The sequence below is a fragment of the Syngnathus floridae genome, chromosome 16 (assembly GCF_059516105.1).
Source record: "Syngnathus floridae isolate MCC-2025c chromosome 16, RoL_Sflo_1.0, whole genome shotgun sequence".
Lineage (NCBI taxonomy): Eukaryota > Metazoa > Chordata > Actinopteri > Syngnathiformes > Syngnathidae > Syngnathus > Syngnathus floridae.
Window position 1 is genome coordinate 3,845,518 of NC_142428.1, and position 12,582 is coordinate 3,858,099.

Consider the following 12,582-nt stretch of genomic DNA (forward strand, 5'->3'; position numbering starts at 1 on the left):
GTCTCTCGCTCGTCGTCGCGTCCTCCCCCCCTCCCCTCCTTGTCTTTCAAAAATTGTAAACACTCAGACATTCTGCGGCCTTTGAGGGAACTGGGAGTAATAAAAAGACAAATCCCAGCAGGCGATTCTCGAGCCGGGATTATTGTTTTGTTTGCGTAGCAAATTTTTTAAAACTACAACACAATTAGATTTGCACCTTTGAATTTTTGTGCAAACAAAAGCCTTGCGAGGACGCAGTGGTTGGTCCGGTCTCCTTGACCCACCTTCTGACGGCTTCTGAGTCAACAGATCTATTTTGAATTATTTCATTTTCCTCAAAAAAGGCTCTTAAATGTCAAATTTACAGTTGAAATACAATTGAAAAAAAAATGGCACAACTTCAATTCTATACAAATGAGACCACTCCTTTTAATGAGAGGTCTTAAATTTGATCAAAGTGGCTCTGATATGTTTTAAATTCACCTTTTTCCATAAAAAAAACGGCGGGTCTTTATTTATATTTTTGTTCCGCACCACCCACAAGTCCAGGTGCCGCCACTGCGCCGGCTGGACCGTCGATTTCTGACAAGCCCCAACGACATGTCGGACCCCCTTCCCTTCTCCACCCCCTGGGGCTAAAATTACCCTCAGGAATGTAAACAGAGTGCAGAGTAAGCACACAGCTTTTCGTGACCCCACCCCCAGGTTGTGTCCATCCCCAAACTTGCCCCTCAAACTGGGACAGTTCGGAATCCGAGGCCAAGGTCGCCAGCCAAAAGACACTAATAGCTCGTTTGTTTTGCATCGCGCCTCCGTTCAAATAGCAAATGTATATATTTCTCGGTCTTTCTTTGTATGGACCCCCCCCCCCCGAGACAGATGGGCATTCACGCCACTTCATTAGGTGTGTGGGCTAGCTAGCCTGGCTTAAGAAGTTTACTAGGCCGGGTGCTGACATGTTGATTTAGTGGCGCTAACGCCACTGCACTTCCAAAGGTGCTGACTTGGACAAAAGCCAGGCCTGTTTTTTTTTTTTTTTTTCGCGCTCTCTCCCAGGAACACGTTGTGAGGTCACGCTCTAATTTTGGGGCAGGGGGTTTTAGTGATGGACAAAAAGGCCAGTAGGTCCTCTGCGACAAACATTCACACCTGCTTTACTTTGGCCAACCTTCAGAGAAATTCTTCCCGTGCTTTCAATTGAGACGATTGCGCAACGATAAATGAATTGAAATGAAAACAATCAAGTAACAGGTGCTTTTACTTACTTAACTCTAGTTTGCTAGTGATCATACAAAATCGCTCGGTCAAGTTTTGCTTTTTATGCGAATCAAAATCAGCCAAACTGTGATTTAATGAAAGAAAATCGTATGTCAAGCTTTTGACATTTTCTTGGCTGTCTAATTACTTTGGCCCGCCGGTCTGTTTACCGTGTGTGATTCGAATGTTTACTTCCACATCAACAGCAATATGTGAACGTATCAGTCCCGTGACCTCACGTTTACTCGCGATATCACGGTACGCACGCACACACTTAACACTCAGCTGGACGCATCAAGTTTGCAGGCGCCCGGTCAGCCTGCCGCTGCCCTCGCAAGGCCGGATTGGGTTACGATACAAACTGCTGTTGATTAGGGCCACGGCTTCAGCGGGGGAGCATCCGAAATTGAAAACATGCTCGCCGCCGGGGTTAGGGCCGGGGCCGCGGCGGGGTCTGAGGAGCTGCGGCCGTTCCCGAACGGTCGCCGTTCCCGAGAGACGGGAGGCAATTACTGCTGGGGGTTCAGCATAACAGGTTAAAGGAGCATGTATCCCCTTGGCGCTGCCGCTCCTCTGTCTGCACATCCGATCTCCACCGCGGGAAGCCGACAAGATGGCTTATATCGAATTTTTTAATATTAGCATCAGGTGTTAATGAATTCGCACTTATAATTGTAGCCATCAAGCCATTTTTGCGCTGTAAGGTGACGATTAGCCGGCATGTGCAGCGGGATGATGTCTTGCTAGCGCATTAGCATTCAGATTAGCTTAATTTCAAAGTTACGCACAAACACAATGCAGGGCTACCGTTTCAGTTAAAAGTACATTTAAATTTCCAGAAATGGGTCACTTTAAGAAATTCTCAGATTCCGACAAATATCCCCAAATAAGCGCTTCTATTATAAGATGTGCTTATTCACGGCCAAATGTGTGAAGCAGGTTATCAGTGAACTGATTGGTAAAGGGTCAGTCAAACTGTGCGTGCACGTGTGTGTGAGATAAGATTTTTAAGGTGAGTGCGAGAAGGTGACGGAGGTAATGGCAGCTTTGTCAGGCACACTGGGGGGTCGGAGAAAGTGAGAATTTGCGATTGGGAGATAAAAAAGGCGGGGGGGTGCGTGAAGTGTGCTTGAGCGGTTTACAAATGTCAAAGGTTCATTCCGGGAAGGATGCTTAGATTTTAGCAATTTCTCAAATCTGATGTGGAATGCAAAATGAATGGTCACAATTATAATATAAAGAACTCAAAATAGATTTTTCATGTGCGGTTGTAAACATTGGAATATTCAGGAATTTTACAATTTAGAATTTGCAGTTTTCCTGTTTATAGCTACTTTTTTAGCAGGAATGTCATATTGAAATCATGTTCAGCATTTTATGCTGATTTTATTTATTGTATATTATTGTTTTAATATTTTCTTTTAGATTTTTTTTTAAATACATTTATTTTTTAAATGTTTTTCATTTCAACTATATAGTACTAATGATCTCATTCTGGGTCAGGTGAGGAATGCCCTGACCCAAATGTTGTTGTATGGCAACTAGATAACACTTGGTAATCTTCCTCTATTATTCTTGGCACTGATAAGTTACACAGATGAGTTTACATTAGTGAAAAATACAATTGCCAGCCCTCAATCCGACCTCACACACTCGGACCAATACACAAACGTACCTTGGTGTCGGGAGAAAAAAAAAAAAATTCTTCCCAACTTCCGCGACACGACCCAACTTGAAAATATACAGTATGTAATGCATTACTTTGATGTTGTAATTTATTATCGCCAAAATAATAAAACAAGAGGTCACGCCAGCCCTGCCTACAAAAAAAAAACAATGCTCGACACCCATTAAAATACCTTTCAAACGAAAAATCGACAACCAAATAAATCCTGACCCCTTTTGGAACCCGACGCTAAGGTTTGGAAAGTTACAGCAAAGGCCTGCCAAATTCTTGTGAGAACCGTCTCTTTCGATATAACCCTTGTGTATTTTTGCATTACTCCGTCTGCGATTGCGCACTTTTGAGTTACAATCCCATCGTGTCGACTTCCAGCTCAGCCGTGCCCCCCCCCACCACCACCACTCGGCCCCTCCCTCCTGTTGTTGTTTCAATCCCCAGCGTCTGCTTCTTACCTCAGCATCCCAGTAGGATTCATTCCGAGCACATTTATTTTCTTTAAGCGTATGGAAAGGCCTCGGTGACACGGCTCCCCTGGCGTTGATAATTTTGCACGTTTCAATTTGCGCTCGGCCCCCTTCCCCACCCTTTGACGTGATGTATTCTCCTCGGCCGTCTTATCTGTTGATGTACAGTTTTAACCTTTCCGTTCGCTTGCCGCAGCCCCGCTTGTCCTCTGCGTTCCGTAGACCCCCCCCAACCCTCCGTCGGCCTTACTTACGTACAACACAGCAGCTGAATAAAAAAAGAAACATAACCCCCGTTCAAAAGTCATCTAATGTAAATGTTTACATTTTGTTTCCATAACATTTCCATATTAAGACCCGGCAGACATGTTGCTGTCCGCTATGGAAACGGTGGGACTTAAGAGGGGGGGGGGGCTACTTGGTGTGCAGTGTTGAGAGGCTGAGGTATGTGTGTGACATTGCGGTGAACTTGCAAGCGTGCATCTGTGGGCTTTCTCCGGGCCTGCTCACCCATAGATACGGCGCCGTAAATCACGCACAGTAAAAGTTAGAATGCGGGGATGGGGCGCAGGACAAGCACATCGGGCCTCACGGGGGAACGAGGCGGTGAGCTTTTACCCCCGACATATTTTTTTCAAAGTGTCTGTAAGTAGACTACGTCCTCGACGCCTTGTCACGATGGCACCAGACTTGTACACAGCCGTCATGTGCTGGAACAGTAGGGGTGTTTTTAATACGCGCTATTAAAATCTCCTGTCCGACTTGTAAGGTTAACCACGTAGGTGTCGTTTAAGTGCTTATAAATCATAATCATAGAAAAGATTCCCAAAGTTGATATTAAAACCACACCGCGGGGGGAGGGGAAGCGGACGGCAATATTTCAACGGGAATTTGGCCGCGGGTGAAGTTTTTATGCACTTTACCTCGGAGCTGAACTCGCACAGCGCCATGTGGCCCTTTTTTGCCCGTTTCCTGTCTCGGGTCTCCGAGGGGGGGGGTGAGTTAACGGTGTTAACTGTCGACGGTGTCTGGGCCGGCCGCACTGTCAGCGCCCTGAATTTTGCACGAAGACGGCGAAGGAAGGTGATCTCGGGTCAGAGTTCAACTGGGACATGTCTTCATGCGTGGCGGCAGGCGTTCAAAGCAAAACGTACGATCTCCACGAAGCAACTAGAGGCCACTGGTGATTCTTTGGGGTGCAATAAAGAGCTCGGAAGATGATTTAGTGTCCTTTGTGGGGTAGCCCAAGACATTCCCGGCGAAGAGATTCTCCAGTTGGACCGCTTCTGAACCTTTCCCGACCTTCGGGAGTTGCGACGAAGCCCCGAGAATTGCAGATTTTGCGAGGGCGATAGCAAACTATCAAAGTTAAAACCCGTTTTGTGTTTAGATAGTCTGAATCGGATTTCTCAGCTGCTTGGAAACTCATTACTGGCGACTCTTGGGACCGGCACAGCTCACAAAGTCATTTTTTGGGGGGGGGAGGAGTGTGTCTTTCAAAGCAAATGTGAATGAAACAGCTGGATTCTTTTGGACTGGCTAACATTAACCGCCACATGCGCCGTTTAAGTCTCGAGGCTTTGCGCTGAACTCTGCGTGCTCTGCGATATACCAAAGGCTTCCGATGACAGGTTCCGGAGGCCTTTGTTATTTCACATATTATTGTTATTTCCCCGCCATTGTAATGTGATGAAGTGTGTATCACCCTGTTAGAGAGATCTTCATCATCCGGGACAGCGGAATTTTTCTGGATGGCGATCAAAGACTTGTTTCTTACGGCGCGTCATGCATCTTTCTGTCTCTTAGGACTTCATTCGTCCTTCCTCGATCACAGCTTTTATGACTCATAGCTATTAAGACTTTGTTTTTCTTTGTATCTCAGATTTGGACCCGGCCTTGTTATCTACTGGTACGGTTTCATAGGTGAGCTGGACTGCCAGAGAGATCGAGGGATCCTCCTCAAAGATCACTTCCCCACGGATATCGTCGTCCTCGGCAGGACCGACGCGCCGGTCGCGGACAAAAGATCAAGATCATAAATTTAGCTGGAAGGAACGATAGTCGAGGGTGACGGCGCAGGAAGGGCAGGAACAGGAACACCGGGGTAGACGAGAAAATCCGGAAGTAATTTCGCTTTCCTGCTTGAAGTCGAACCTTTTGCCGCCCTGAACTTTAGCTGACCCTCTGCCGCTACCTTCCTGCCTCTTAGCTTTTGCTACAAAGTACAATCAGGCGACTAAAAAGTCCATCTTGAAGAAGGTTCCCGGTTCCTGGTCAACAACTCTTGGCCCCCGGTTGACGGCGTGGTGTGATGGAGGACCCGAGCTTGGACATAAGGCCCTTCCTTATCACACCCAGAGCCCCTGGCCTTTGTCACTCCTTCCTCTTCCGTTCCGTAAGCAGATAAGCGAGGTGCGGTTCTGGGGGGGGCTGCTGGGACGCCTGGCTCTCACCTGCGTCACTCAGTGCCCTCTCAGTCACTCTCCAAACGGGAGAACAGAACGGAGGCTGATTAAGGCCACGGCCTCGCCCTGACCCTTTTTCCTTCCCTGTTTCACGTTATCAAGTTCCTCTCAAGATTTCGATGAATTCGTCTTACGGGCTGTCTTTAAGTACGATTCATTTCCGCATCTGTGTGAATTTAAAAAGTTTATTAAAATGTTGTAAATTTCATACTTGCCGGCTGGTTTTGTACGACTGGCATTCCAGAACTGAAATGACCCAAATAAAAATAAAAAAACATCCTGGTATTTGTGGCAATCAATGTTTGTTATTTTCTACTTAACAGAAACCAAACGATCACCAAGTGCCTTTAAAAAAATGGGAACTTGATCAACAGATCATTTCAAGCGCAGATGTTGGCGAACCTTCAACACGCCAGATATCCTGAACTTATCGAAAGAAGGTTGAGAATTTCTCTGTGAACTTTTCACTCTGGTTGTTTTGCTTGTATACAATCTGACCAGGTAAGAAAATGATGTGTGACTTGTGGCAGCACATCTTTACGACCGCAAATTCTTTTATGAGAGGATGCTAATGACAGAAACATAAGCGGGACGCTGTAAAAACCAAAAAAAGATGACCGTAAAGTTGACTGATGCTTTTGACGCATATTTGCTTTGCCTATAGGACGCTCGCTGTCTTCTGAGGTTTTCCTGAAATGACCCCAACGCGTGATTCATGTTTGACACTTTTTTGGCATCATGCTAGCATTGACAAGCGAGCAAACAGTGATCATGTTAAAATCATTTGAAAACATGACTGAGATTTTTTTTTTTTTGCTCACTACAATATATAATTGCTTAGCTTAATTTTGTGATGTAACAAAAATAAGACCAAGATTCAAAACTTTCCCCAACATTCATGTGACCTATAACCTGTACAAATTCAAATAAACAACTGAAAGTGGTTGCACAAGTGTGCACACCCTCATTTACTAATGGAATTTAAAAATACACTGTTTCCTAACTAAAAGAGTGTCACCCCTCCCCAAATACTCCCCGCCCGGGTTCTTAATCTATTTCACTTTCAGAACGGAAGCCGTCCCCGCCGCGGAGAATAAAAATACACTTTTCTATATTTGTTCTGTGCACTCACGCAGTCCAAAACGACACGGTATGCTCGCTTGAATGCCGACGAGGTGTTGCTCGATTTGTTACCCTTAAACCTCTAACCCTTAGCCGGCTCCCATCCAGGCCTTGATCCCTCCACCAGGAGGCCACCGGGTCACTGCTGGGTCACCAGGCGGCCATGCCCTCCCTCCTCCCCTCCCCTCGGCCCCTCTCTCACCTCCTCCTCAACAAAACAACTTGCCCCCATGTGTCTAGTTAAACTCAACCCTATTGCCTGCCTATGGAATGCTTAGGCATCACTTTATGGCTCCTGTTGGACACAAAAAACTATTTCACTCGCCGGGGGAAAATTCTCAGATGAATAAGAGCAGATAGAAAAAGAAAGAAAAAAAACAGCAGAATCAGTTCCTCTCAGGTTTTGAGCCTTCCTGCCATTGTTTTCCAAGATGGCCGTTGCACAAAAGAGGAGTCAGGGTCAGCTCCTATAAATTAGCTTTGTACACACAATGCCAGCTAAAAAGCGCCTTTCGAAAGCCTACTTCAAAGTCACGGCAGCTGGATCGACTCCGCCACGTGAAAGCAAATATAGATCAGAAATAAGGCTGGAGACTAATCATTTCGAATAAAAACAACAGGCCTTTGTTGACATGCACTTTTGACGTATTTTTCTTTCAAGTTATGCTAATGATTAGCAAAATATTTATTCAGAAAGAGAAGCCTGGTATCTGTAACAGGTCTGCGCTAAATGTAAGAAACTATGTGATGGTTAAAAATAGAATGTCTTGTAAAAAGTCAATTTGGTGCTTGAGCTGGATAAGTCACATGATATGAAAAAATAATAAAAAATATATACCAATTCTGGAATGACCCTTATATGTATTTTTCAGGCCGTCCATGTTTTACAAGTTCTAGAATTTATGTCCAGATAGCTATCCAGATAGCGAGTTATTTATTTAGCTAACTGCTAGCTATCCATAATTTAGAAAAAACAGTATTCTAGCAAATCCTCCAATTTGAGCGTAATGTAACACTTAATATTTAGTCGACTACTAAAATTCTCCTGAGACCAGATGGCTTTTTTCCAATCTCTACTGCAGAGCCACTCAGATGTCCATCTTGGGTTCATATTCAGTTTTTTTGTGTTTTTTTTTAATGCATCTTCAAGCAAACGTCTGAACGGCCCGTTGAGATTCCGACAGACCGAGGCAAAGGTTTCATTCCTGCAGCAGACCACCACGCAGACTTCCTCCACGCTTCTGTTATTTATGTGCAGAGAACGCCGCTCTGTTTTTTGCCCCGGGCGGCAAGAAGCTTTTAGTCGGCGATCCCCTTTTGCCAGGAAGATATCACAAGGTGGAAATAAATAAAAGTTTTCCAGGAAAAGCCAGAGGAACTATTATAAAACATTTTAAAAAAAATAGCAGGGAGCTGGATGAAGACTGGAAAAAAAACAGGCTCTCGAGCAGATATGACGAGAGAGCTCGTTTTTATTTTTAGGAAGCTGTGCCTGCTAATCAGATGTTATTTAAAACAACAATGGAGCATGAGAACATGAACCGAGGCCTGGTTTGACTGACAGGAAGGAGGGAGGCATGATGGCAACTTTGACGGGGAAGTGAACGACAATGACACGGGGATGCCGGTCAGCCTTGTTCGCTTTTGCACTGCAACATATGATATTTAAAATAAAACGGAAAATTATGTCCAAGCTATTCCAAAAGCATATTTTTGGCATTTTTTGCCAAGAGTGGTAACAGTCGGCATGGAGGCAGCATGCTTTGCTGTAAAGGTCACCCCCCCCCTTCCCTTCCTACCCCCCCCCCCCCCTCCCTTCCTACCCCCCCCCCCCCTTTGTGTGGCATTTGGTCTGCGACAGGAGCGACCCAGAAAAAGTGTCATCTCCCGACCACAGGAAAGGAAGTCTGGTAGCATCCTCAGATGCAGCCATTTTGGCAAATCTCTCCAATTCTGGAATTAATAATAGCCAAGTGCATGCAGGTTTCGGTTTGGAAAAATGTAAAAAGCTGACTCTGCGTGTTTGTCATCTCATGCGACCCATTTGTCATCCTTTTTTTTCCTCCTCCATTCATGTTCATTGCCTCCAAAATACTTTGTAGCCACATAGTCCTTGACTGGCTGCCAGCAGGTAAATATACACCTCCGTGTCCAAACACAACGTCAACTGCAGGTGACTTATAGGCCCTCGAGGGATAGATTTGCTTTCAATTTTCGAGACCTGATGACGTCACGTTGCAGGTTATGCCATATAGGTAACCTTGATCGTTCAGAATTCTGTCAAATTGTTTAATTGACGGAGCGCTACTATCGTCACGTGACGTGCGGTGATGCGCATGCTTGGTGAGGCACTGACTCCTTAAGCGTCAGATTTACAAATCTATAAATATATAGTTTATTCAAGTGGCAACTGGTTATTTCGTAATCTCATCAGCATTCCATGCACGCACGCACGCAGTTTGTGGTCTTACCTTTATTTGTAGATGAAGTCCATGCATCTATCCTTCACCACCAAAAGCTCCGTCACTTGTTGTTATAAGTCCTCCTTATTTTCCTTTAGTCCAAGCACCTTTTCTTTCATTTTGGCCTGCACAGCATGAGGCTCTGACGTCATGACAGCAGTATTTCTCCAACACTCCCAAGACATACGCAGCTTCAGCAGGGGCTCGTCTATCATCACTCAGTTCATCAAATCCCCAAAACGCCACCTTCACTTTACAGTTCACTTTTAGCCACGTATTGCAAAAATTCAGACATCTGTGCATTGATTGTAACACCCGTTGTCGCGTCCTGCATCTACAACAAAATTGGGCAGGATGAATTACCTGTTGGCTCAGGTACGCCCTCCTTCAGTGCGGCAGAGTACTATCTGCCTCAACCAATTTCAGCGATTTTGACTTTAAAAATGTTTGAAATTAGTCATCCATAGAGATCAGTGGACAAATATTAATAATAATAATTACTGTTTATTTTTTTACTTGAGCCTCACCTGTTTCATTCCCCCCCCCCCCCCCCCCCTGGACCATAGTCCAACTCCCATCCTTATTGTGAACTCTTGAGAAAGTCTTATCTGGACCGTGTCCGGTTGTTCAGTGTAACCCCAGCGGGATCCCCCCCGGGTCACCTAATGAATAGCGGGACGTGATGTTGTCACTCACATCACTTGAGCTCTGTCGCCCTGCTCGCAAGCACCCTGTAATGGCTTTCTCCCACAGGGAGTGGGCCGGGAAACCCAACGCCAGGGCATTCAGGTGTGCCATAAAGTGCTTTTCACTTTTCCGACGACTTCCCGTCTCCAGTGGCGTTCTCTATTAACTTACAAAGTCGATCCAGAGAGTCTTCCTATTGGTCCAGATGCTGCTTATCACTCTGGTGACCCCGCCCTTGCAGGTACTCTGCTACCTGGCCTGAAGATAAGATAGGCCGCTGGCTGCCTGTCATTATCACCACAAATGTTGATGTCGCCTGAGTAGGACACAGTGCGTTTATTGTCGACTGGAGATAAAACAGGCCACTCCCACCTTGTAGCCAGCCAGCCACCCTTCCATTGCTACTATTTGCGAGCTGCAGCTGTAGTGATGCACAAAAAGTTTTTTTTTGTCATCACAAGGGCTTCCGACTGCTAACAGGGATCAACCAGGATTTTCCTGCCATGCCAAAGTTTATGCACCACTTGAAATTGGGCAAAGACAGAGTGTAAAGTACAAAAGATTTCTGTACTGATCCGACATACATGTTTAAAAAAAGTATTTTTTTTTCAAGTGCAAGTAGAAAAGGAGGAGGAATTTTCAATTTAAAAAAATTTCATATTTGTTAAAACTGTCAGCAGGAAAATGAGGGAAATTATATGAAGAATTGGATATATTTTATTGTTCAAAAGCAATCTTTTTTTTAAACAGTGTTCAAAAACACAAAATTTGTGTCTTGAACATACCATAAAGTCTTATTCAACTGTAAAAATATATTTTTTGATTTCCACCTTGTCATTTGAGACGTGTTACCATCTTTTTTCTAGTCTCGCAATACATTTTATTTAAATGTAACCTTTTGTACTTGCATTGATAAGTACTCAAGTGTAAGTGTTTGTATTTCTGCTGAAAATTTGGTGTTTGCACATTGCTACTGTATTTGCTTTTCCAGATTAGACTTGAATTTTTGAATGCTGGAAACTTGTGGTTGAGGCTGACATGTGGATCATTTTTGTTGCCAACGACATTAAACAGTTCTCTTAAATAAGGGAATCGGAATTATCTGATTCTGATGTCACTTTCTTCCATGACGCTGCTGTTCCTCCTCTTTTTCCCCGCTGAGGACCACATGCAAGATCTTAATCTTTATTTACATTTTTTCTACATTGTGTTGTCATCCGTGGAGCTTGAAAAAAAAGGAACGCGCCTTAGTACACGCAACCGCGCCCCCAATTTTTCACAAAGGAAGGCCGAGAGTCGAACCCCAAATTTCAGAACTGTGATTTAGTCATGCCGCTTTCCATCGCGCTGCCTAATTACTTAATAAAAATAATAGTTTTGTTTTAAAAACCATAAATAGGCTACATGAGATCGTCTTGTTCTATGCGTATCAGATCTGGGCGAATGACGTCATGTGATGTTCAAGAATAAATTAATTAATAGTAATGATAATAATAGCAAAATATAAAACGCCAATCACCCTCGATCCGTCGTGTTTGATTGTGGCTAGTATGCATATGAACGTCTGCAAAGTAGAAATACTTACGTCGGCCTCCTGTTGGGGTCGCTAGTAGCGGCGTTTAATTAATGACGCGCATATTAATAATCAACGCCAAACATACCTTTGATATTTTCAAGCTTCCCAACAACAACAAAAATCCAAATTTGAAGTATAATACTCTTGATATTTTTGCTGCTTTATGTTTTTAAAATAAAATAGAGAAAATAAACGATGTGAAAATGGTAATTTTGTTCATGCAATAGACCTCCAGGACAAAATATGACGTGGAAAAAATATAAGATTTACAAAAGTGAATTAATATTCGCTGTTATGGCCTGTAGACATTCTTAATTCAATATTAAGTGATCGAAATGGACAATCTGAATGTCTCAAGGCCTGCTTTCTTTTCTTTTTTCTTTTTTTTAATTCTGTCCCCCAAGTGGTCAGCGGTGCATTTTTCCAGCCTCCCCGCGGCTCCTCTAATTTGACTAATTATGTTTGTCTTTTTTGCCCGTTTGTTACGTCATTAAGATTTATTTGAGTGCAGTGTGTGGCGTGTGTTTTATTTAAGGAGGAGGGGGTGAGTGTGAGTGTCAGTCATTTTTAAGTAGACAAGCGCTTGCTCAAGTGTGAACGAAGAGAAGCCGTCAGCCCCGCATGCATGCCTTCAACTATTTAGCCTTTCAAATAAACACCGAGCACAACGTAAAGAATAAGAAATAGCAAGCATGCACAATGATGTTTAATCAGACCTAGGATAGAAAAATATATTTTTTATTTATCTGGCGAATTTTGCAAATTAAAAAAAAAAAATCACGTGCCTGCAACATTTAAGATATGAATATAAAAACGCAGAGCAACATTAAAAGCTCGCTTGTCCGATATTTGTTTTTATTTAGCGTGTATATAATTTAAAGGTCAA

At 43.9% G+C, this 12,582-nt stretch overlaps 2 protein-coding genes across 12 annotated transcripts in view; one reads left to right on the forward strand and one right to left on the reverse strand.

Annotated features, from left to right (window-relative positions):
- Positions 1-6,134, forward strand: part of cdin1 (CDAN1 interacting nuclease 1) — a 38,967-nt gene extending 32,833 nt beyond the window's left edge. For all 4 annotated transcript variants that reach the window (XM_088400587.1, XM_088400584.1, XM_088400585.1 and 1 more), the window contains one exon: positions 5,267-6,134. In XM_088400587.1, the coding sequence (XP_088256713.1) occupies positions 5,267-5,423 (157 nt within the window). In that variant the 3' untranslated portion in view covers positions 5,424-6,134. The remainder of the gene's footprint in view (positions 1-5,266) is intronic.
- Positions 1-9,770, reverse strand: part of dph6 (diphthamine biosynthesis 6) — a 135,465-nt gene extending 125,695 nt beyond the window's left edge. For all 8 annotated transcript variants that reach the window (XR_015863433.1, XR_015863432.1, XR_015863431.1 and 5 more), the window contains exon 1: positions 9,443-9,770. The gene's annotated coding sequence lies outside the window, so the exon portion shown is untranslated. The remainder of the gene's footprint in view (positions 1-9,442) is intronic.
- Between the last annotated feature and the right edge of the window lie 2,812 nt (positions 9,771-12,582).